At 50.4% G+C, this 22,092-nt stretch overlaps 1 protein-coding gene across 2 annotated transcripts in view; it reads left to right on the top strand.

Moving 5' to 3' along the window:
• Window positions 1-21,553, top strand: part of LOC111143194 (KIAA0319 like) — an 89,049-nt gene extending 67,496 nt beyond the window's left edge. For both annotated transcript variants that reach the window (XM_022496729.1, XM_022496730.1), the window contains 11 exons: window positions 745-868; window positions 1,457-1,589; window positions 3,332-3,480; window positions 4,573-4,724; window positions 5,234-5,372; window positions 7,089-7,248; window positions 11,385-11,527; window positions 12,365-12,487; window positions 13,039-13,129; window positions 14,713-14,804; window positions 20,305-21,553. In XM_022496729.1, the coding sequence (XP_022352437.1) occupies window positions 745-868; window positions 1,457-1,589; window positions 3,332-3,480; window positions 4,573-4,724; window positions 5,234-5,372; window positions 7,089-7,248; window positions 11,385-11,527; window positions 12,365-12,487; window positions 13,039-13,129; window positions 14,713-14,804; window positions 20,305-20,492 (1,494 nt within the window). In that variant the 3' untranslated portion in view covers window positions 20,493-21,553. The remainder of the gene's footprint in view (window positions 1-744; window positions 869-1,456; window positions 1,590-3,331; window positions 3,481-4,572; window positions 4,725-5,233; window positions 5,373-7,088; window positions 7,249-11,384; window positions 11,528-12,364; window positions 12,488-13,038; window positions 13,130-14,712; window positions 14,805-20,304) is intronic.
• Window positions 21,554-22,092: the final 539 nt, after the last annotated feature.

Here is a 22,092-nt window from a genome sequence, read left to right as displayed (position 1 = left end):
TTGAGTTTGAGTGAGTTTGAGCCCCATGTTGGGTATAACAATTACTTAAAAATAAAATCTTCAAAAAAAGAGAAAAAGAAAATTTCCAGCTTTTAAGACACTGTAGACCAAACAAAATGTCTGCACGCTGGATTCTGCCCAGAGGCTGTCAAGTTTTGTCCACTGTTCTAGAGGAAGTTCCTGCCTTGGAAGTTTGCCCTAAATTGTGTATAATGTTCCTTCTGACACTCTGTGTTTCCAAATTGGAGGCCTGACTTAAAGCTCACATTTCACCTGGCTTTTGTTAGATATCCTGTCCGGTTTCTCTGCTGCTGCAGAATCCGCACAGCCCAGCTGGTGACTGTGCGGCGTCGGCCGTTGCTGCCACGTGCTACTCAGGCAGCTGAGTTAAGATCACTGAGTGGCCTCAGCAGGAAGAACATGGTTTTTTAAAGTGTGTTATTTTATTCTACACTCCTGGTCTCCTTTCTGGCTTGGGTCATAAAGACCAAACTTGGTTATGTCTGCACATTTTCCTGTCCTCCTCTCCCTTGTGAGAACTCGGATTTTATTTGAAATTGCTGTCAGGGACGGTTGTCCCCTTGAAAGGGGAGCCCTTTACTTTTAACAGGATGTCCCACAGTGTCTGATGCCACGCGCACTAGCTCTAGAAAACTAGGTGCATCATTTAGGCTGGAGTAGGACTTGTGTGATGTCGTGATTCTGGGAGTCTGCTGTCCCACTTGTCTGTATTTATACATGTAGGGGGTTAGAACCCCAACCCTGCAGCTCTCTGCCATGCAAGAAGGAGACTACACTTACCAGCTCACAGTGACGGACACGATTGGACAGCAGGCTACCGCCCAGGTGACTGTCATCGTGCAGCCTGGTAAGTTCTAGCCTTATCGTGCAGGCCCTTCTGCAGTCCGACCCCTTGTACTGTTCGGGACAAGAGGGTCTGGGTTCTGAGCTCTACGATGCTGGAGTGGGAGGTGGCAGTCCACGGGTCACTGGCAACTGTGGTTGTCTATTTTGAGTGCTTGCTTCAGAGGTAGAGAGAGACAGGACTTCACAACCTCAGCTGTGGTCTTGCCTGTGGCTGGTTATTGTGCTTTCAAGGGGACTTAGCAGATAGAGTTTTGTTATCCCAAACCCTCCCATGGCCTTTAAGGGACAGCTTAAATCCCACTTACTCCAGAAAGCCCTACCTTATCACTCAGACCCTCTCTTCTGAACACCCAGAGCATCGAGTCTCAAATGTAGCATGGCGTGACAACTTCATTACATTCCGCTGTGTTCTTATAAAAAGGGTTCAGTCTTAACATTCTTCACTGTGCGCTCCCTAACCCACAGTCTCTGATAGTTTTGTGGGCAGAGAGGCAGAGTTCTCATGTCTTCCAGAACATATGTCCCTGTTAGTTCCTCTCCTTTCCCAGCTGAACCGCCTGCTTTTGACCTCTCTGTCTCTGTCTTCTAGAAAACAACAAGCCTCCACAGGCAGACGCAGGCCCGGATAAAGAGCTGACCCTTCCGGTGGACAGCACAACCCTGGATGGCGGCAAAAGCTCTGACGACCAGAAAATTATCTCCTATCTCTGGGAGAAAACACAGTGAGTACTGACGTGAAACTTTTATGCTGCAACGTCTGCAGGCCTTTGAAAGCAAGGACTTGTGTTTAAGAGTTCACTTGCTCTTGCTGGCTTATCCAAGGGGGATGACTGAGAAAGAAACGTTAGCAGTCCTAAACTTCAACTCTAAGAAAATGACAGAAAATAATTATTGTAAGGAAAAAAAAACAATGCTTGCCGTCAGCTAGTCTCCAGTTAGTACTTTGTGGTCCTGGTGCTTTTACAGGTACAATCCATCTGCCGAAATGCACAGTTTAATTACGCTTGAGAGGCAGGATGGAAGGGGGTAATGGAGCAGAAAAATACCGTTGCTTAAAATTAACTGGGTAAGGCTGGCAGTGGGGATGGGGCAGAAAAGCTATTACAGAGAATTGAAAATTCATCTGCACAATGAAAACATTGCTCTGGTATCATTTCCTTAAAGACACCATTTACGAATTATGTTAGTGAGAGGCCAAAGGCACTAACCAAAATAATACTAATTAAACTGGAATTACCTAATCGAACCGTTTCTGGTTCTCACAGTTTCTTTCAGCTCCTTTAAGCCATAACAAATGGAACTCAGATTGTATGCAGGATCCCACGGGAAGCAAAAGAATTCTAAGGAAGAGTTAAAAGCATTCTTAGTTTCCAAAGGTACCAACGACAGGACAGACTGAGTTCGTTTTATTTTCGTTTTTGATGAGGGCATTAGAAATGGGTGGGAAGGGGCTATAACTTGACTGTAGAAGGGACTTGACTTAACGATTGCTGAGTTGGATTTTAGAAATTCTTTTCCTCGGCTCTTATCTCTTATGGAGAACCAAGTCTTCCTCAGCCCAGTGTGTTTGAATTATAACTGTTGAAGACATAGCTGATAAACCTTCAGCTGAGTTTCACTAGTGCCTACAGCAGAACTAATGCTGAGAGTAGCTTCTTGGAGGAGAATCTGCTTCGGAGGGATGACTAGGGCCAGAGATTATAGATTTAATCAGCAAAACAAAGCAAAACCTGGGAGACTGCAGATTTCTCTTGTCATCCTGTAATTTTAAGGAAAACTCTGGGGCATTCTGCTCCTTGGAATGTGTAGAGCTGTGCCTGGATGTTGGCACAGAGCTCACTCCCTGGCTGCAGGCTGCTGTGTGAGGCCACAGGGGAGGAGGAAGGCTGCAGGGTGTCCGGGGTCCTCTGTGACCACTGTCCAGGAGCTGCAGGGAGCTTGGCTTTAGAGCTGCTGAGACGAGGATGGTTTTGCTGAGAGTTCCTCTGCGGCCTTGGCCCATTTCCTTTCCTTGACTTTTCAGTAGGAGGGAGTTTGGCATGTGATTAAGAAACGCATCTTGCTCCTTTGCTGGCAAGAGCTGAACCAACTACTGGGCCAGAAATGCTTTTCAGAAACATCACTCTGAAATCATTCTTTTGATCAGAGACCTGCTGAGAGCACTTTCTTCCCTTTATAAACTGGAACAGCAAGCAGTTTGAATGTTCTAGAAACTCATAGAAAGGATGAAGCCAGACATGTTTGAAAGCTGGTGAATGGAGTTTTCTGATCAGCAGGGAAGCCTGTATTTTGGGGCCAAATGACACTCTGTCCAAATGGAATATTTTTAAACATGCCCTCTCAAGGGCTGGGAAACCATCGTTCGTGTCTCAGCGGAGGCAGTAATCGTCTGCTCCTGCTGAGTCAGGGACAGGAGAATAGCCGACAGGTACAACTCCACCCTCTGGTTTCTGTCTTTGTCCAGGGGACCTGACGGCGTGCAGCTTGAGAATGCCAACAGCAGTGTCGCCACTGTGACAGGGCTCCAAGTCGGAACCTATGTGTTTACCTTGACTGTCAAAGATGAGAGAAACCTGCAAAGCCAAAGTTCTGTGAATGTCATTGTCAAAGAAGGTACCTCCCTGCCCTTGGGTGGGTGCAGTCTGGGTCAGATACCTGAGGAATCGGGCTTCTCCTTTTTTGGCAGCAGAAGTTGACCAGAGATGAGGCGTGGCGGGGTAAACGGGGGAGAAGGGCGGCTGTTACGTGCTTCTAAAACAGCCTTTAATTGGGAGTGAATGCAAGGGGAATTTTAACTTCTTGTCCCCCACCTTCCTTCTCAGTTGAATAGGGAAAGAATTTGGTTTTTTTTCCTTTGCGTTTTTATTTTGCCTCCACTGCTAAGCCCTGGGGTTTCTGTGGTTCTCCTGCTGGCTGCAGGGACACCTGCTGTCAGGCCTTAGAATGACTGTCATGCTCTGTAGTTCCCTGTGCTCCTCTGTGAGCCTGTGGACTGGCTGCCAGCACGAGGCAGGAGTCTGTGGCTTTGCTGAGGTTTGCAGGCCCAGGCCAGCGATGGCCCTGGGGGAGGACTGTAAGTGGATGGGAGGCACGAGGGTCACTCCTGCTAGGGTGTTCGCGCTCAGCGGCTAGAGACTGCACACCTGAGTAAACAAGGCTGCAGGGGGCGCCCAGGAGAAGAGAGATCCTTTTTTCCCCCCCTCTCTGTTAGAGTATTAAGGAATAAAAGAAGATGTTGAAAAAATAACATTTTTAGGTCATATTTTGAAGAGAATGTGTGGTATCAGCTACATGAAATCTAAAGTGTAAGGCTTTTTAGCTCAGTTGGGGTCTCTGTCTCTAGTCACCACATGCTTCCCGAGGAGACACATGGAACCCTTTCAGGGAAGCTGCTAGGAGGACCCAGGAGAAGACTCAGCCCTCTCTGCTGGACGATGTCAGAAGAACATTTCACTGGGCTGGGTTTTATTACTATGGAGAGAGGGGAACCGAAGCCTGGTCTTCACTGGGTCCTAACCCCCAACTAATTGAAAGTTAGTTCGTTGTCAAAAAACCCCCCGCTCTGCTGTTAGGTGCTGGCATGGATAGGTGCTTATGATAGTTTTCTCCATTTCAGATACTTTCGATATTAATTTCCCCCTAAGCATCATGAAGAAGCATTCTTTCTTTTCCAGAATGTTATTTCACTGATATCTCTTTGGTTAGAAATGAACAAACCACCTGTAGCCAAGATAACTGGGAATGTAGTGATTACCTTGCCCACGGACACAGCAGAGCTGGATGGCTCCAAGTCCTCAGATGACAAGGGAATAGTCAGCTACCTCTGGACCCGAGATGAAGGGAGCCCAGCGGCAGGGGTAAGTGTCAGGAACCGGAGAGCTAAACAGGGTCAAGGTGATGAGATGGGGAGAGGAGGCTGAGCCAAACATTCCAGGATCTGTTTCAACATGGCGGGGGGGGGGGTCTCTTATGTCAAACCTGGATTGCCCTCTGAAATGCAGGGGACCCAAATGATTTGCCTAGCATTGCTCTGCAAGCTAGGATGCCCTAATCTTTTTTTTTTTTTTTTTTTAAGATTATTTATTTATTTATTTGACAGAGAGATCACAAGTAGGCAGAGAGGCAGGCAGAGAGAGGGGGGAGAAGCAGGCTCCCCACTGAGCAGAGAGCCTGATGCGGGGCTCAATCCCAAGAACCTAGGATCAGGACCCGAGCTGAATAGGATGCCCTAATCTTGCATCTGTGGGCTGCAAAGCTCTTAAAAAGCAGGAGCTGCCCAGAGGGAGCTTAACAGAAACAGCACCCAACCCCACAAAAGGAGTTTGGTTTTGCCCTTCAGTGTAGCCAGTGTTGTTCAACCCCACAGGAGGTGCTAAATCACTCAGACCATCACCCAATCCTCTTTCTTTCGAACCTGGTTGAGGGCACCTACACATTTCACCTGCACGTGACTGATGCGAAGGGGGAGAGTGACATGGATCGGACTACTGTGGAGGTGAAGCCTGGTGAGTTCATTTAGCACTGGGACTGGCTGGGAGTGCTGGCCTAGCCCAGCAGGACCTCGGACCTGGGCCCCTTTCCCCCGGTGAGGACAGAGACAGGTGGCAAAGCCAGCTTCTAAACACTCGAGAAAACCTGAGCTGAAAAATCCTTGGAGACTGTTTCAACAGTACCCCTCCTCCCCACGCAGGATTATGGACCCCTGCCCCACCCCCCCATCTCTGATGGAGAAACTGAGACTCCCAGAGGGCAGGGCTTGCTCAGTGTCACACAACAGTTGAGTCAGAGCCAGGCCCTCATGTCCCTGGTCCAGCACTCCCTCCTGTCCCTGTGATGGATGAGAGAGGGCTCTGGGTGCTTCGGGAATCTGAGCATAGGAATAACTTGAGTCATGATGTCTCATCACCACCCAGCTGCAGAAAACAATTTATTTTTATAAGTTGAGCCCCAGGCTTTATCTGACAACCCAGGGAAGGTAAAGTAACTGGTATCCTTTACATTTTTCAGATTTGCAGAAATAAAATTTCTTTCTTAAATAGAACTGTGTTTTTATTTTGCTTTGAGGCTGATTTGGTATTAGGGAAGGAGTGAGTGTGAGGTGGGGTAGAGCTTTATAAATTCCTGAGCATCTGATGAGAAGGTATTAACTTTAAATCTACTCTTTGTTATATAGGCCAAGCTCATGTACAGATGTCTTAGATGGGAAGGGATCTTGGCAGATCTTCTGGTCCTTGTCCTGCCTCTATGAAGGACAACAGCCAAGACACTATAAAGTCTTCTGTGTTTTAAATCAGATCACAGATAGTCTACTATTATGTAAATTATGTAAATGATACATCAGGACAGGCAAATGGTGCATCCAGTTATGGGAATAAGGTATTCTGAATAATCGCTTTTAACTTCCAAGTGCAGAGCAGTCTCTAGGACACAATCAGAAATGAAGGATAGTGTTCTCCCAGTTCTAGGGTTACAAGAACATCGTGCTCTGATACTGCTCTAGGGAAGTCCTTGTTTCTTGACCACCCAGACTTTTTGTGTGTTTACTATCTTCAAACCTGTAGGGCTGATACATTTCCATTATCAGTAAGATTGTTGAGATGAACATTTTCCCTCCCATTGTTGTAGACAAAGCACAGCAAGTCATTGAAAATCAGATTGTGGAGAGATTGTAGATATCCCCCACTCAGCCTGGAGAGCTCAGCAAAGTCAACTGGGAAAATGCTTTTATTATTATTATTATTAAAGATTTTATTTATTTGAGAGAGAGCGCGGGGGGAGGGGTAGAGGGCGAGAAAACTTTGTGCAGATTCCCCAGTGAGTGGGGAGCCTGATGTCTTCGTGACCTTGAGAGCATGACCTGAGCCAAACCAAGAGTCAGACGCTTAACCAACTGAGCCACCCCGGGCGCCCCAGGGCAGAAGCTTTTAGACCAGACCTCGAAGTGTTCTCTTCCCCATTCCCTTCACCAAACCTCTGGTCTGCCTGCTACGGCCCGATGCCCAGCTCACGTGTGGTAGTTGTCAGGATGGCATAGAGCTCTCCACGCCAGCCCCCGAGTGCATTACTGGCAGTTCAGTCCAGTCCCTTCCCCCTTACAGGAGGTCAGTTGCATTCCCGAATGCTCTCACTGCTTTTGCTCCTGTGCCAGAACGGATGCACAGTGGCAGGTCTGTGTTCACTCTCCTCCTTCCAAAGCCATGACTGATCCACGTGCTTTCCAGATCCCAGGAAAAACCACCTGGTGGAGATCATCCTGGATGTCAACGTCAGTCAGCTAACTGAGAGGCTGAAAGGGATGTTCATCCGCCAGATTGGGGTCCTCCTGGGGGTGCTGGATTCCGACATCATTGTGCAAAAGATTCAGCCATACACGGAGCAGAGGTAGCTGGGCAATGGAGTGGGGGGGGTGAGAAGGCAAGACCAGGGGCCCCCTGGGCTTCCCGACTGAGCTGAGAAGTAGTGTGGGTAGATAGGGAAGAGTGGGCTCTCTGACCAAGAACTGCTCATGGTTTCTGTTCCTTGAATGAACTTGTCTCTTCTAGCACAGGTCACATACTCAGTATTAGATAGTAGCAGGGTGTCAGGTACCAGGTCATAGTCTAGTAGGGAAGACAATCAGAATAAGCATATAACATTAATACAGGGTGAATTTGACAGACTGTGGTATCACGGAGACATGGGCAAGGCCAATTAATTCTTCCAGAAGAGTAGGGGCAGGATGTGGTCCAAAGATTTTCCATCGAGCAAGCATAGAAAGACTCAGAGGAAATTCATAAAAGGGGAATAGCATGAGCCATGGTCCTGTGATATGAAAGTACAGAGTTTCCCTTGGAAGAAGTCCTTTGGTTCAGAGCACTTCCTAGGCCCCAGGACAAGGGGGGAGATGAGACCAGCTGTACAGATGGGCAACAGTCACAAGCAAGCCAAGGAGTTTCGTTTTTATAAAAGTTTGGGAAGGGGAGGACTCAAGTTTTATATGTATGAAGTTTTTGTTTTGTTTTTGAAGCAAGGAAATTTGGTTTTTGTTTTGTTTTAGGAAGACCAGTACTATGGAGGCTAAACCAAACTAGGGAGAGATGCAGGGTTGGGGAGCCTAGAACTAGTCTAGTAAAAAGGTAATAAAACCCAAGTTAAGGTAGTGGCAATGGAATAACAGAAGAGGAGAAGAAATGAAAAGAAAACAGAGGTAAATCAGAAGGACTTGGGGATCCTTTGGGAGTGGAGGTGAATGAAGCATCAAACCGAAGGCTTTAGGTTACGCGCCTGCACAGATGGTGGACCCATTTACTGAAGTTAGGGATTCAGAAGGAATCAGTTTCAAAGAAAAGATAATGAGTTCAATTTTGACTGTTGAATTTTGGGTGTCTCATGGGTAACTTGTAGAGATATTTCATCAGACAGTGGCAAGTATAGGTTGGAACTTGGGGTGGGAAAAAAAGCCAGAGATAGGGAGTCATGGCACACAGGCAGGAATCAAAGCCAGGAGGACAGATGAGTCACGCTGGGGGAGTGTCCGGCATGCCAGAGAACCCCAGTATTTAAGGAGGAGGCAAGGAAAGAAGAGCCAGCAAAGGCAACTGGGAACCAATAGTAGAGGCGGGAGGAAAAGCAGATGGGAGCAGTCTGCTGGCAGGTGGGGGCTGCCACAGGGTTCAAATGCCACAGAGGAAGAGTATGGTGAGGACATAAAACAGGCTTTTGGCTTTTTGATTGGGAGATCACTGGAAGTACAGTGAGAGGATTTTACTTCGATGTTGGGGACAGAAGGCAAATTCATGTCATGGTTGGAGGATACAGAGATGGTAAATATAACGAGGGGCTGGAGCTGAAGAGAAGATGGGAGGTTGAAAGAACACCTTTCAAAGACAGAAAATACTTGAGCACTTTTATAGACTGAGGGAAGGTGCAGAAGAAAAGTAGAAGGTAGAGGCTGGGGAGGTGGCTTCCAAATGGGGGCAGGTCTGGGGGCCCAGCTGTGGGCGGAGCAGCAGCAGCACTTTCTCTGGAGGGGGGAGGAAGGGCGGGCAGATGTGCTATAATGGATGGATTCTGAAGCACACAGGATGGTGTCTGACAGCTTTGGTACCAGTGTGCTGGGTTTTGTCTCTGAAACTGGAGGCAAGGCCATCTGCTTTGAGGAGGTGAGAAGGAGGTGGGTAGCCTGAGGAAAATGGTAAAGGTTGGGAATAGGAGTTCCAGAAAAGGGTTTTGGCTTTGAGCAGTACTGAGGTCTCAGGCAAAGTTAGAGACAGGAGATGAGAGTGGTGGTTCCCAACTCCAGCTACATGACAGAACACCTGGAGATTGGTATTTTTTTTTTAAATTTTTATTTATTTATTTTTTAAACTTCTTTTCAGTGTTCCAGAATTCATTGTTTATGCACCACACCCAGTGTTCCATGCAATCCGTGCCCTCCACAATACCCACCACCAGGCTCACCCAACCTCCCTCCCCCTACCCCTCCAGAATGCTCAGATTGTTTTTCAGAGTCCACAGTCTTGCATGGTTCGTCTCCCCACACAGGGAGTTTTTACTGAATATGCCGTTAGCTGCATCTCACCCCCCAAGACTAGGATTCAGTTGGTCCGGAGTGAGGTCCGGGCACCTGAAACCTCAGAGCTCTCTACACGCACACAGTTGGGGCTCACTGGGTCAGAGTGTGATGACTAGGGCTTTCTCTTTAAGCTCTGCTGGCTGCCTGGGAGTAGGAACAGGGCGAGTGGCTGCTTGGATTGACCAGAGCTGGTGGGGATCGGGGCAGACACAATGCTAATTCGTGAACAGGTGTGCTGCTGAAGTGTCCCGGAAGGGTTTGCTGGCACACTTACCCTCACTGCATCTGGAAGAGGATGCAGGATCACAGTGGTTCTGGGTTTCTGGCTTGGACTGATTGGCCTAGTTGAGGAATTCAGGAGGAGGATGGGTATGCAGGGAGTATACGACAGTGGGAAAGAGCACAAGCCTGACGCCAGACAAACCTGTCCGTGTCAGCTCTGGGATGATGAACAAGGCACTTCCCTCCCTGAACCTGGTGTGCACTTGTAAAAATGCTAGTCCCCTTTCGTAGGATTGTTACTGAGAATTAAATAAGAGGATGTTTATACAGTCCCTACCACACAGAGTGCTCAATTGGTGCTTATTTTAAGTTTGAGACCTGTTGGATTGGAAGTGCCTGAGAGAGAGATGGGGTGGGTATTCTAGCAAGCTTTTGTAGATGGTCATTCAGGAGAGACAAGGAGAGAAGAGGTGAAGGTTTGAGGGTTACTGGTGTAGAGAGAGATACTGAAATTGTCAGCATGGATTAGGTAACAGGGAGAAAATAATGAGAAGTGAACCACAGACCCTTTATGGCAAAGGTTTGTTTCTAGATTCTGGAATTTATAATACCCCACTGTTCATCTCACCACGTAGCAAACTTACAGAAAGTCTTTTATGACAGTGCTTCCTGACCGGTTATATATCGTACCAACACAGGAAGCAATGCCATGTGTGGGGCACTTTGGGGTAAATTGATGAGGCTGCTTTACCGGAAGGAACTGATCCAGGGCCTCCGGGTCCCAGCAGCCACCCTGTGTGCCAAGGGGATCGCTATCTTGGATGACTTACAACCCAGTGTGACCCACTGATTGCAAAGGTTTGGCTGTGAGAGTAATGTGGAGTCATGGGCTCCCTGAGATGAAGACCGAGGCATAGAGAACAGACTTTGTGCCCACATAAATGTGAGGTCAAACATGGTCTGCCTTGGACAGAAACGGACAGAAAAGCAAACAGATTCTGGACATGGGGTAGCATGGTCTTGCACCAACCACACCACTGTGTAGGGTCTTTCTTGTTGCTATGTAGTAATGATCATTTGGCTGTTCTGATCTATGGATTATGCACTTTTTAAAAAGATTTTATTTGTTTGAGAGAGCACAAGCAGGGAGCCTGATGCAGGGCTCGATCCCAGGACCCTGGGATCATGACCTGAGCTGAAGGCAGATGCTTAACCGACTGAGCCACCCAGGTGCTCCCATGGATAATGCTTTGATGCTGTCCAACAGCAGACATTTTTCAGAGCACTGTGGTCTGTCTTACAGGTAACCTAGACATAAACGCAACAGCCCCACACTACAGTCTCAGCTGTTTAAAGGCTGGCAGCGGATATGTAGTAACCAAACAAATCCCCATTTTCCTGACCTCCAGTGACTGGTTTGGAATAGGTCCTCTTGTGAGCTGGGACAGCTTAGGGCATTTCTGAAAGCATAGGTTTTGGAGTCAGACATCTCAGCATTGGGATTTGGCTCTGCCATGATTAACTCTGTGATCCTTGGCAAGTTACTTAACCCTTCCGAGCCCACACTGTCCTCTGTGAAATGGAGAGGACACGGAGAGCATCTTTCTTGCTGGCTCGCGGGGGGAGAAGGAATCTAGAACTTAGCCCAGTGTCCAGCACAGCGCGCGGTGCTCTGTAGCGAACGTAGCTGCTGCTGCTGGACACGGCTTCCACTCATTCACACTGTCGCGTGTCTCTGCAGCACCAAGATGGTATTTTTTGTTCAAAACGAGCCTCCCCACCAGATCTTCAAAGGCCATGAGGTGGCAGCGATGCTCAAGAGTGAGCTGCGGAAGCAAAAAGCAGACTTTCTGATATTCAGAGCTCTGGAAATCAATACTGTCAGTGAGTAATCCTGGGCAGCTGGGAAGAAGAGCCTACCCAGTGCCACAGCTCCCCGCAGCCCCCCTGTCCTCAGGCTTCGTCTCCTGTTTTCGAGGAGCATGGAGACAGTCACTTTGCTCCACCAGCAGTGTCCCGACTCGGTGCAGGGGTTCTTCACCTGGGTTCCATGGGCCCGCGAGACAATGGTCAGAGGGGCTAGGAGCTTGAATGCGAAAAAAATGACGTCTTTGTTTTCACCCACCTCTAACTGAAATCCATTACTTCCCGCTATTATGAAGGTAGGCAAAAGCCCCAGTAGTATTAACTGAACCTGTGACTTTTAAGGCAGTAGAAATCACAGGTAATTTCATAACACATTACATGACGAAATGTCATTTTTACTCATCATTACTTCAAAATTATGGCAGTTCTTAGACCTGCTGCTAGATCTGGTCACTTAATGTTTTCATAAAGACACATATATTATTAGCTTAAAACTACATTCTTAAATATTTTAAAAACGTGCAATATCATTGCTTTCATTCATAATACTGTGTATTTTATTTTGGCATTAATGGGATGCACAGAAGGGGTCTGTGGGTGCTAAGAGATTAAGAACTTCCCCCAGGGAGCAGCAGCAAAGCAGGACAGCTGGACTGTGCCAGTGGCCTTGCTCCCTACTGCTGGCTGATCTGCCGATGACCATCACGGTGGCCGGGCGGCATGCATGCCGGCAGAGGCCCCCAGGCAGGGGCACCGCAGACCACAGGGCAGAGGCGCCTTCCGTCCTCATGTGCGCTGGCAGCCATTGGGCCAGCCCTGACTCCTGCCCCCCGTCCCCTTTCCCGCTGCCTTCAGCGTGCCAGTTGAACTGTTCTGACCATGGCCACTGTGATTCATTCACCAAACGCTGTATCTGCGACCCTTTCTGGATGGAGAACTTCATCAAGGTGCAGCTGAGGGATGGAGACAGCAACTGTGGTGAGTCTTGTGCTCGGCACTGTGCCAGTGGCTTTGGCGCTGAACGTAGTTCTGAGTTGAGCAGGTGGGTGGTGGTGTTTCCGAGGCAGATGAGCAAGCGAGGAGAACTCTATGTATGTTCTGTTTGCAGAGGACTTTTACTTCCTTCCTCCACGCTGCTCTGGGTTAGAGCAGAATTCTGCAGCGGGCCTGTACGAAGAACCAGGCTTAAGTCCAACCGAGTGCAAACTGCACCCTAGGTCGGATCAGCTGCACAGCCTCCTTTTTGGAGTGCCTCTGTGTGGCAGCCCAGTGGGAGCCCTCAGGTTTCTGGGTGCCCCGGCCCCCTGAGAAAGCTCCGTACAGCCTGCCCCTCTGCCCCACGGGCTCAGCAGGGACGGTGCAGGAGGTTGAAAGCTTCAGCTGCCCACAGCTGCAAGGTCTCCCCTGCGCTGGGCTGCTGTGGGGCTGCCTTGTCCGCAGAGCCAAGCCACCTGCCCAGGCCGGGGCACCCCAGGCCACCCTCCTGGCCTCTGTCTTCACAGCCCTCTCCATTTTGTTTCTCTTGGCAGAGTGGAGCGTGTTGTATGTTATCATTGCTTCCTTTGTCATTGTTGTTGCCCTGGGAATCCTGTCCTGGACGGTGATCTGTTGTTGTAAGAGGTAAGATGGAGTCTCTTCAGAAATTCATTAAAGCTTCTAGTTGTGTATTCATTAGAGAGGAATCTGGCATCTTCCACATGGAAGACACTGAGTCTTGGCATCCCTTGCTTCCTGTCATGGCCTGAGGCAGGTGCAAAAAGGCTTTCGTCACCCTCTCCCACTCCTGAGGACCGGGGCGCACTCCCTCAGCCAAGTGGCTGTCACTGCACCGATTTGCAGCCTGGGAAGTGTGGCCATGACCAGGTGGGAGCAGGAGGGCCTGTCTGTGCGCCTGGCTCACCTCTCTAGGGCTGTGTTTCTACTCCACACCTGCCTCAACACATGAGTTCTCAATTCTTTTGCCCTTCTTTCTAGTTGGGATTCATGTGTCTACATGTTTTCACATATTTGTGGACTTCGGTTAGTCATGATTAAACATTTGGGCTGTTTTTGGTTGGAATCTTCTTATCTAGTCTTACAGTATTTAGGGAATGTTTATTAGATGTTTTTTCATTATTAATGATAAGTATGATTTCTGCATTACTTTGTGCCAAGTACCAGGATGATATTTTGTAGATAGTTTGTTTTTTTTTTTTTTAATGCATATAACCCCCTTTTCTCATCTCACAGCTAAGGAAATGTAGGCTCAGGAAAATGGCCTCACCTGTCCATGGACACACAGTTAATTAGTAGCAGAGCTCAGATTTAACCTGCAACTTAACTGCACATAAAACACAGAAAGTGAAAACAGTTTTAAAAAATTACCACCATTAATAGCTTGGTTTAATGCTTTCCTCAACGCTCTACCCCTCAAGCATCAGTTTCTTGTTCTCTTGATTAATAGGGAGAAACGGAGCATGTCTGACTTCATGTTGCTTCCCTTCCCTTGCTGCTGTGACCTACAGCTTAGGCACCTGTGCTGAGCCCTGCACATGGGCATACCAATCACTGACATTTACAAAACTGCTTTTTTACCTGAAACCTACCTACCTACCTCGAGAAGATAAGTACATATAGAAATGCCTGTGCTGTGTTTAAGATTCACAGGCAGATTCCTAGAGATCAACTGACCAAGGACAAAGTTCCACAGCCTTCTTGGATGTCTGTAGATATCAGTCACTTTTTGACTCCAGCCTCCTCTCACTCCCTTTACATAAAAGCAGCTCAAATCTCACGCTGGGGAAAATGGTTCTATGGGATAGGAGTCCACCATCTCCTCGTTTTGTTGGCTTTCTGACTCAAGTTGCTTTTCTTGCCCCAAATGTCTTTCCCCTCGGGTGTCGTGTGGGGAGCATGGCGAGCTTGTACTCTGTTACGGCTGTGTTTTTAACCAATCTCTGCTTCCTTGCACTGTGCAGTGGTGACTCCTTGGTCAGATAGTCATAGTTCCCTTCCCTTCCCGGAACTGGTGAGGAGTATGTGAAGAACCAGTCACAGCTGCCACCGTCCCTCGGCTGGGAAGCACAGGGGAAAAAACAGTCTTCCTGTTAGGCAGCTCGCAGGGGACAGGCGCTCTCCGTAATCTGGCCGCCACCCTGTGTTGAGCTACCTGAGTCTCACACAGAACCCCCTTCTTGAGCAGCGGTGGGGATTGTGTTTTTCAGGCAGAAAGGAAAACCCAAGAGGAAAAGCAAGTACAAGATCCTGGATGCCACAGATCAGGAGAGTCTGGAACTGAAGCCAACCTCCCGAGCAGGTAGTGGTCCTTGGGGTTAGGGGTGGGGCCTCTAGATTCATGCACTCTCCCTGTGAAGAGCCGCCGTCATTAGTTCCCTCCTAAATCTGTCGCTAACAGCTGTTCGTTCTGGAAAAGTGTTTTGTCTATTGCTTGATGAAGGTGGAGGGCTGACCTGGCACCACCCTGTCAGAAGCCGTGTGCTGGATGAGCTCTGAGCTGGGGCCGCTTCTCAGGATTGCTTCACTTTGCCGAGGGACTCAGCCTCTTGCTCTTGTTGGCCTGCTCATTTGCCTCAGGGTTGCCTCCTGGCTTTCAGCTCCTCAGGCTGTCCCCGGTTATCAGGCCTAGGGACCTGGGTCTCTTGGCCTTAACCAGTCTGTCCTTTCTGGGCAGACAATAAGGTGAGGCAGCTCCTCACCTCATCTGGAGGAGGACCAGATGTCCTCCTCCATGGGCCTTCCTCTCCCATCTTCCTCTAGCCAGTATTTGGCAGACGCACAAGCTCTGCTGCTGTCCCGCAGCAGGCGGGAGGGCAGCTTGCCTGCTGGCTCCGGTGCACGGGGGCCCATCTGTCTGGTGCCTCCCACCCAAGAATCACCAACTGCGCCAGCTTTGAGGTGGCTTCGGTGAGGGTGTGGGCAGGGGCGCCCTTCCTTGGCCTGGTGTCGTCGGCAAGGTTTCCGTGCACCGAGGCCCTGGTAGGCATCGAGTATCTGTGGGCTTCTAGGTAGAGCTATTCCTAAACACTTGGCAAGCAGAACTGTTCTTAGACAAAGTATGAAACAGCACTCATAGTTAAAGCTTTCTATTAGGAGAGGCGGAAGGGGAGTACAAAGCGTTCCAAGACAACAGGCTCTGCCCTCGGCATTCCAGGCTACAGAGGGAGCAAAGGCACATCAGAAGAAAACAAATGCGCCGAGGCAGTCTGGGCCTGCACCTGGGCAGCTGGATTCGGGAAGTCTGCGGGGTGGCACCTGGAGGAGATGTGGGGTTCCTCAGGCAGGAGAGGGGTCTGGGGGTAAAAACATGCACAGTCCACCCTCCACATAGCAGCCAAGGTTGTTTTCACATGACTCCCAAAGGTTCCCCACCCCATGAAACCCTTCAGTGGCTGACTTTGGGTCTGGCTGACGTGGCCTTGGGTGACCTTTTATCTGTTTGTTTCTCTGAGGTCTTCCTCCTTGTTGACCTCTCTCTTACTCAGCGAATTCTGCTGGTTCATATTTCTGTCCAGAAAGCTCCTTCTCATCCCTCCCTTAACCTGCTCACGTTGTGCTCATCTCTCTGCCACGTGTCTGTTTTGGCATTTCTCTCCCTGTATTATACTAGTTACTTGCGTGTCCCCTTACCAGTCAGTGGAATCGTTGAGGGCAGGGACTGTGTCTTACTCCTCAGTGCACATGGATTGAGACCACTGTGTGCCAGGCCCTCTGCCGGACACCGGTGACGTTACGGTGAGCCCACCAACAGACTGCTCCTGTGCAGCTTCTCCCAGACAGACACGAAACACATGGACTCACAACTGTACAGAATGTGGTAATAAAAGGTCTTCACAGGAACATAAAGAACGCTTGAACTGAGACTCAAGGGAGGAGTAGGCGTTAGCCACAGAAGGACTCTGAGAAAAAGCAGTCCAGGCAAAGGAGCAGAGTTGGTAAAGGCCCAGCTGGTGGAAGGAGCGGAGGCATCTGAGGAAGTAGAAGGTGACCTACTGGACATGGCGAGCACAGGGTCAGTGCTGCGCAGGTGAGCAAGGACCTGGCTATGCGCTCCCTCTGAGAGCAATAGGGAGCCACGGGCAACTTTTTAAGGAGGTAAATGATCTGTTTGACTTACATCTTTAAAAACCCTGACTGCTATGTGAGGGAACTGGAGAGGCAAGAATGGGTGAAAGGATTCGATAGGATGTCCTAATGGTGGCGAGGTGATGACATAAGGAGGCCCAGAGATTCCAGGTGCCTTTGCAGGGAAGACGTGATGCAGTTCAGAGCGTGCTGGCCAAGGGGTGTGGAAGAAAAGCAGACGTGCAGTCTGGTCCCTGAGCTGCTGCTTTGAGAATGTGTGGACCGGGTGGTACTGGAGAGGAAGTGCTGGAGACGAGTAGTGTTTAGTTAGGATCCTTGTGAATGGGGCTGAGGAAATGAGGCTGGAAGACTGACAAGGACCAAAGTGTAAAAGCACTGAAAATCAGCCAAAGGAGTTAAGAATTCTGATGGTGACAAGAAGTGTCATCTTGAAAGTCTAGTGGATGCCGGCAGGGAGACTTTTGCAGTGGTCTAAGAGGGAGGTGACGCTGGCTCAACCAGCATGGGGTCAAGAGGATGGAGGGACAGGAAAGGGTAGGGCAGACTTCTGACCTGAGGGACAGAGAATGATTCCATAGACAGAATTAAGGCATTGGAGCAGTGATAGCTTGGGTAAGAAAAGATGAATTTAGTTGAACTCAGTAGAATGGTTGAACTGCCAAGCATCAATGTAGGAATCTTCTAGATACTGATAAGGGTCAACACAAAAGTGGGTCACATCCCTTCTAGGGAGGATACTGAGGGACAAAAGAAGAGTCCAGAACTCTAGAGCCCGAGAAGGACCATCAGTGAGGGAGGGGGGCATCATTAGGGAATGGTCAGGAGTGTCTGCTGCTGCAGAAGACAGAATGTTTCCACGATCACTAGAGAAGTTTCTAGTCATCTAAAGAGCTGGAGTAGGATGGGGACTGGCAGCAGAAGAGAAATGCAGATTGTTCAGGCAGTGAGTAAGCGGTGAGGAAATGGACCGTGACTATTGAGAAGTCCTTTACGGGTGGAGCAGTGAGTTGTGGAGAAGCAGAGTGGGGCTGGAGGGCAAGGCTGCAGGCAGAAATGAAGATAGAGGTGAAGCTCCAGAGGAGGAGAGAGGGAGTGGGGGGAAAGGAGAGGGTGGGAGATACAGGGAGTTGCTTTGGCAAGATAGCATGGAGGGAAAGGCTGGGGGAGGGCATGAGAAAGTGCTGGATTGAAGAGGCAACATGCAAAGGAGGCAGATATCCAGTGAAAAGGGTTGTGGCAAGGGAAAGCCCCACGGTGGCCAGTTGCATCTGGGTCACCAGGGTGAGACCAGAGGACAGCCAGGAGGGCCCTTCTGTGCAGGAAATGTGTAGCTGAGGGAGCAGTGAGAGTCCCTGGGCGTTTGGGCTTATGCAGCTGACCAGGCTGAAGCCCCGCTCTCGTCCTAGACTTGGCCCATGAGTGGGTGCAACCCAGAGTAGAGCCACTGGCAGGACAGGGAGAATGGGATTTGAGCCTGTCAGCATTAGGCTTAGAATGGCAGTTCTTCAGCTCGAAGCGTGGGTTTAGCAGGCCATGTTGGGGTGTGGAGGTGAGCGGGCATCGACCCTGTCTGCCCGGAGCCACGCTGAGCTTGGACTAGGGGTCTCTGGGGAGCTGGAGTGCCCAAGGCCACCAGGCAGGGCCTGAGGGATGACCACCCTCAGGAGACCTGGTTTACATTCAGCAACTGTGGTTCTGGGGTTTGTTTCGCTATTTTATTGACTTTTCAAAGCTTTCTAGTGAGCATAATGGATTGAACCATATAAAATTACAGGTATTTGACTCTCTGACCTTTAAAACTGGTGGGTTTTTTTTTGTGGTTCAGTCTAACATGTACAGAAGATCATAAGGACAGCTTGATGGGTTTTCGGTAAGTGAACATACCCATATAATCCACCCCCTTTCTTTCCAGTCACTGCGTTCCCCCTGCCAACTTCCTTCTACCATCTTGGAGTGGTTTATATAAATGGAGTCAATGCATTCGGCCCCTTCCACTCACCATTACATTTACGACGTTCACATGTACTGTTAGGTAGAGCACGAGTCTGTTCTTTCCCTGCTGTGTCGTTTCCGCTGTGTGAATGTCTTTGGCGGGTATACGGTCGTCAGGCAATCGAGTTCTTTCCATTTTGGGCTGTTATGAGGAGTGCCGCTGCAAACGCTCTGGTCCGTGCCCGGCTTGTACTGGTTAGTGGGGGAAATCGCTGTTCTCCAGGCAGAGCAGGAGTTCGTGTGGGCAGGTTCGTGTGAGAGCCGTCTACTGTGGAGCCAGGCGCGGGTTCCTGTCCTCAGCAGCCGTGAGGGAAGGAGGGCTCGGGACCAGCTTTGAGAGAGGGAGGCTTCACGTGGGTGCTTGGAGGGGCCGCCCCCACAGGACAGAAGGAGGAGGATATTTCAGCTGCAGGGGCAGAGCTGGGGTTTGGGGGACCTTGCTCTTATGTTTGCCACTGTCCACCACCCTGGAGCAGCTCAGGGTGCTGGTGTCAGCCTTATGTCATTCTGCCCAGAATGACGTGAAAATGTTCTGAGAATCCTGAGAAACATTCCTTCGGAGTTTCGGGGGATCTGGGTGGGCCCAGGGGAAAGGGAGAGTGATTGTTGGATATTGGGGGGGGGTTTCAAACACACCTCACCTGTCTGGTCACCATTTTTTTTTTTTTAAAGATTTTATTTATTTATTTGACAGAGAGAGAGATCACAAGTAGGCAGAGAGGCAGTCAGAGAGAGAGGAGGAAGCAGGCTCCCCGCTGAGCAGAGAGCCCGATGCGGGCCTCGATCCCAGGACTCTGGGACCATGACCTGAGCTGAAGGCAGAGGCTTTAACCCACTGAGCCACCCAGGCACCCTGGTCACCATTTTAAGAAAGGAGGTAGTTTAGGTCCAGGGTGGGTGGTGTGGGGCCAGAAGCACTGCCATGCTGGGTCCTTGCCCTGGGCATGTCCCGCTCCTTGTGCTGCTGGCTCTGCCTGCCTTTGGCTTTTTCTGGCACAGCTTTTGCAGCCTTAGGGATGACACAGAATGAAGGTGACTCCAATGGCTTACAGAATCTCAAGCATTTTTTCTGACCTTGGGTGTTCCTTATGGGTCCTTGTTTGTGTGTTCTGATGAACTGATGGCTTGGGGCTGTGTCTGGGAGTCCCGGTACTCCAGTCAGGCGCTCTCAGTAGGAGCGACCTCTCAGAGGCATGGGCCTGCTCTCCGCCTCCCATACGCACGCCTTGGAGCCGGAGCAAACCCCTCTGGGGCATGAGGCTGTATCCTCCCTCAGTGTGGGGAACTCGGGCAGGCCCTTTGCCATCCATGCTGAGACAGGACATGGTGAAAAGTTCCTCCTCTAGAGCTGACCTCTTGTGCTTTCCTGCCTCCTGTGGGAATTCCATCCTGTTTATGAGGTGAGATGATAAAACATTCCACATTTCAATGAGGAGAATGTTGTTGGGTGGCACTAAGCAGAGCTAACAGATGCCGGAGGTCAGGAACCCACACTGCGCCCCAGGTCTGTTGGTCCCATCTACTCACTGTGTGACTTTCCTGAAGGAACTGTTCCAGCTAACCAGGACTGGGACAAAGACTCAGGGAGCCCCTTGCAGCCTGGACAGGCGGCGGGGACGTTCCTTGTCCCTCTGCTTCTCTTCAGGCTGGGAGAAGGGTACAGGGCCTGGCTAAAGCCGAGGAAGGTGTGTGCTCCTGACCCTGGATTCGGTTTCTTGCAGGCAGCAAACAGAAAGGCCCAATGCTGAGCAGCAGCCTGATGCGCTCCGAGTCGGAGCTGGACAGCGATGATGCCATCTTCACGTGGCCAGACCGAGAGAAGGGCAAACTCCTGCATGGTCAGAATGGCTCTGTGCCCAACGGGCAGACCCCACTCAAGGCCAGGAGCCCACGGGAGGAAATCTTGTAGCCACCTGGTCTGCTGCCTCAGGGTAGGGGTGGGCAGTGCCAGGGTCCAGAGCATTGCCGGGCTGGTCCTCAGACCTCCCATGTGTGGGCAGCTGTTCTTCCAGCGTCTGCTGGTCACTCCACCCTAATCCCCTCCACCAGAGCTGCTGGTACTTGAATCCAGAGACATTCTCCAGGAACCCTGAATGAAGCTGTGAATGAAGAGGTTTCCTCTTTAAACCCTTCTGGTAGCCCCACCTCCACCCCAACCTCCTCACCTCAGGGCCTCCTTTCTTGCAAACCCCTCCCCTCCTCCAAGGGCCATCCAGGCAGCTCCCAGCCTCCTCTCCAGCTCCCTGCCCGGAGTGTTGCTGCTCCCAGGGTGCCTGCACAGGGAGGCCGGGCTGTGCCCCCAACACCTGGCTGGAGAACCAAGCATTCCCAGCCTCCAGCTCCCAGGCCTGCCTGTGGGCATGTTCTTTGTTCCCTTCTTTGGGACAGAACGCACCCCTTCACTAGGTCCAGAGGAAGTGGCACCCCCGTCCTCACCACTGATGCGGGTGTCCGGCCGAGACTCCAGGAGGACTGGCTGTTTCAGGAATGGGGAGGGACCCTCTGGCTGCACTGTTGTGTCAGACACGGGGCTGGTCACAGACGTGTCCCTTCCTCCTCCTGACCAGCGCTTCAGGGCTCAGGCCCCCCCACCCTGAGCCAGCAAGAGACAGTCACATGCTGACTGGAAGGTGACGGCATGAGCGCATGTGTGTGACTGCCCCACCGCGGGTCCTCTGTGTCCACCTACATCTTCTCCATGTGTCCCTTGCATGTGTGTGTCAGAATGTGCGCGCATCAGCTCCTCATAGGGCTCTCGGCTACTTGCAAGGCAACCTTGACCTGGACAGACTTTTAGCTCCTTGGAACAGAGACTTCCTGAACCCCTCTGGCCCTGTCACCGGTTCCTCAGCCATGTTCTGAGTGTTGAGGAACAGGAGCTTCGGGGGAGTGACTTTTTGGAAAGAAACTTAGTTTACACTACTGCGCTACTGTCTGTTGTGAGATGATTAAACATGCTATTTAATTGTACGTGTGCCTGCCAGGTGTGCTGCGTCGCTGACCTGTACCATGGGTCCAGTCATCTGCGCATCCCGGTGATGCAGTGGCTTCCAGGAGGCAGGCTGCAGGCCTGGCATCGTCAGTGCGTATGGCCGATGGTGCGGGAATTCTGCCTCAGCTGCTGCTGGCTGGGCGGAGGAGTGTGCGCTCCTGGCCCACTGCCGGCTAGCTGCTCCTCTCTAGCTCTCAGGGAGGCAGGTTTTCTGTCCTCTTCTCCGTACCTTCTGTTAACACAAAAATGATTCATTCCCCCACCCCCTTGGCCAAGCAGGGGATTCAAAGTGTCCTGATGCTCAGGGTGTAGACTTGAGACTGCTGGGCCCCTGCACTTCCCTTTAGGATTTCCAAAGCAGTAAGGGCAGCCTCGTGCCCCTGGAACACTGCAGTGTTCGTGGAGCAGCCTGCACAGCATGGGGGTGGGGGAGGAGGGTTGGTGTACAGTTTTGGGACACCCAGGGAGGGGAGGGGACAGTGGCATTCATACTGTACCCAAGGCCCTGTGTACAAAA

This window comes from Enhydra lutris, unplaced genomic scaffold (assembly GCF_002288905.1).
Source record: "Enhydra lutris kenyoni isolate GAN:26980312 unplaced genomic scaffold, ASM228890v2 scaffoldscaffold9, whole genome shotgun sequence".
In the NCBI taxonomy this organism is placed as follows: Eukaryota; Metazoa; Chordata; class Mammalia; order Carnivora; family Mustelidae; genus Enhydra; species Enhydra lutris.
Note: the sequence above shows the minus strand (reverse complement) of the source record. Positions and strands in the feature narration are given on the sequence as shown.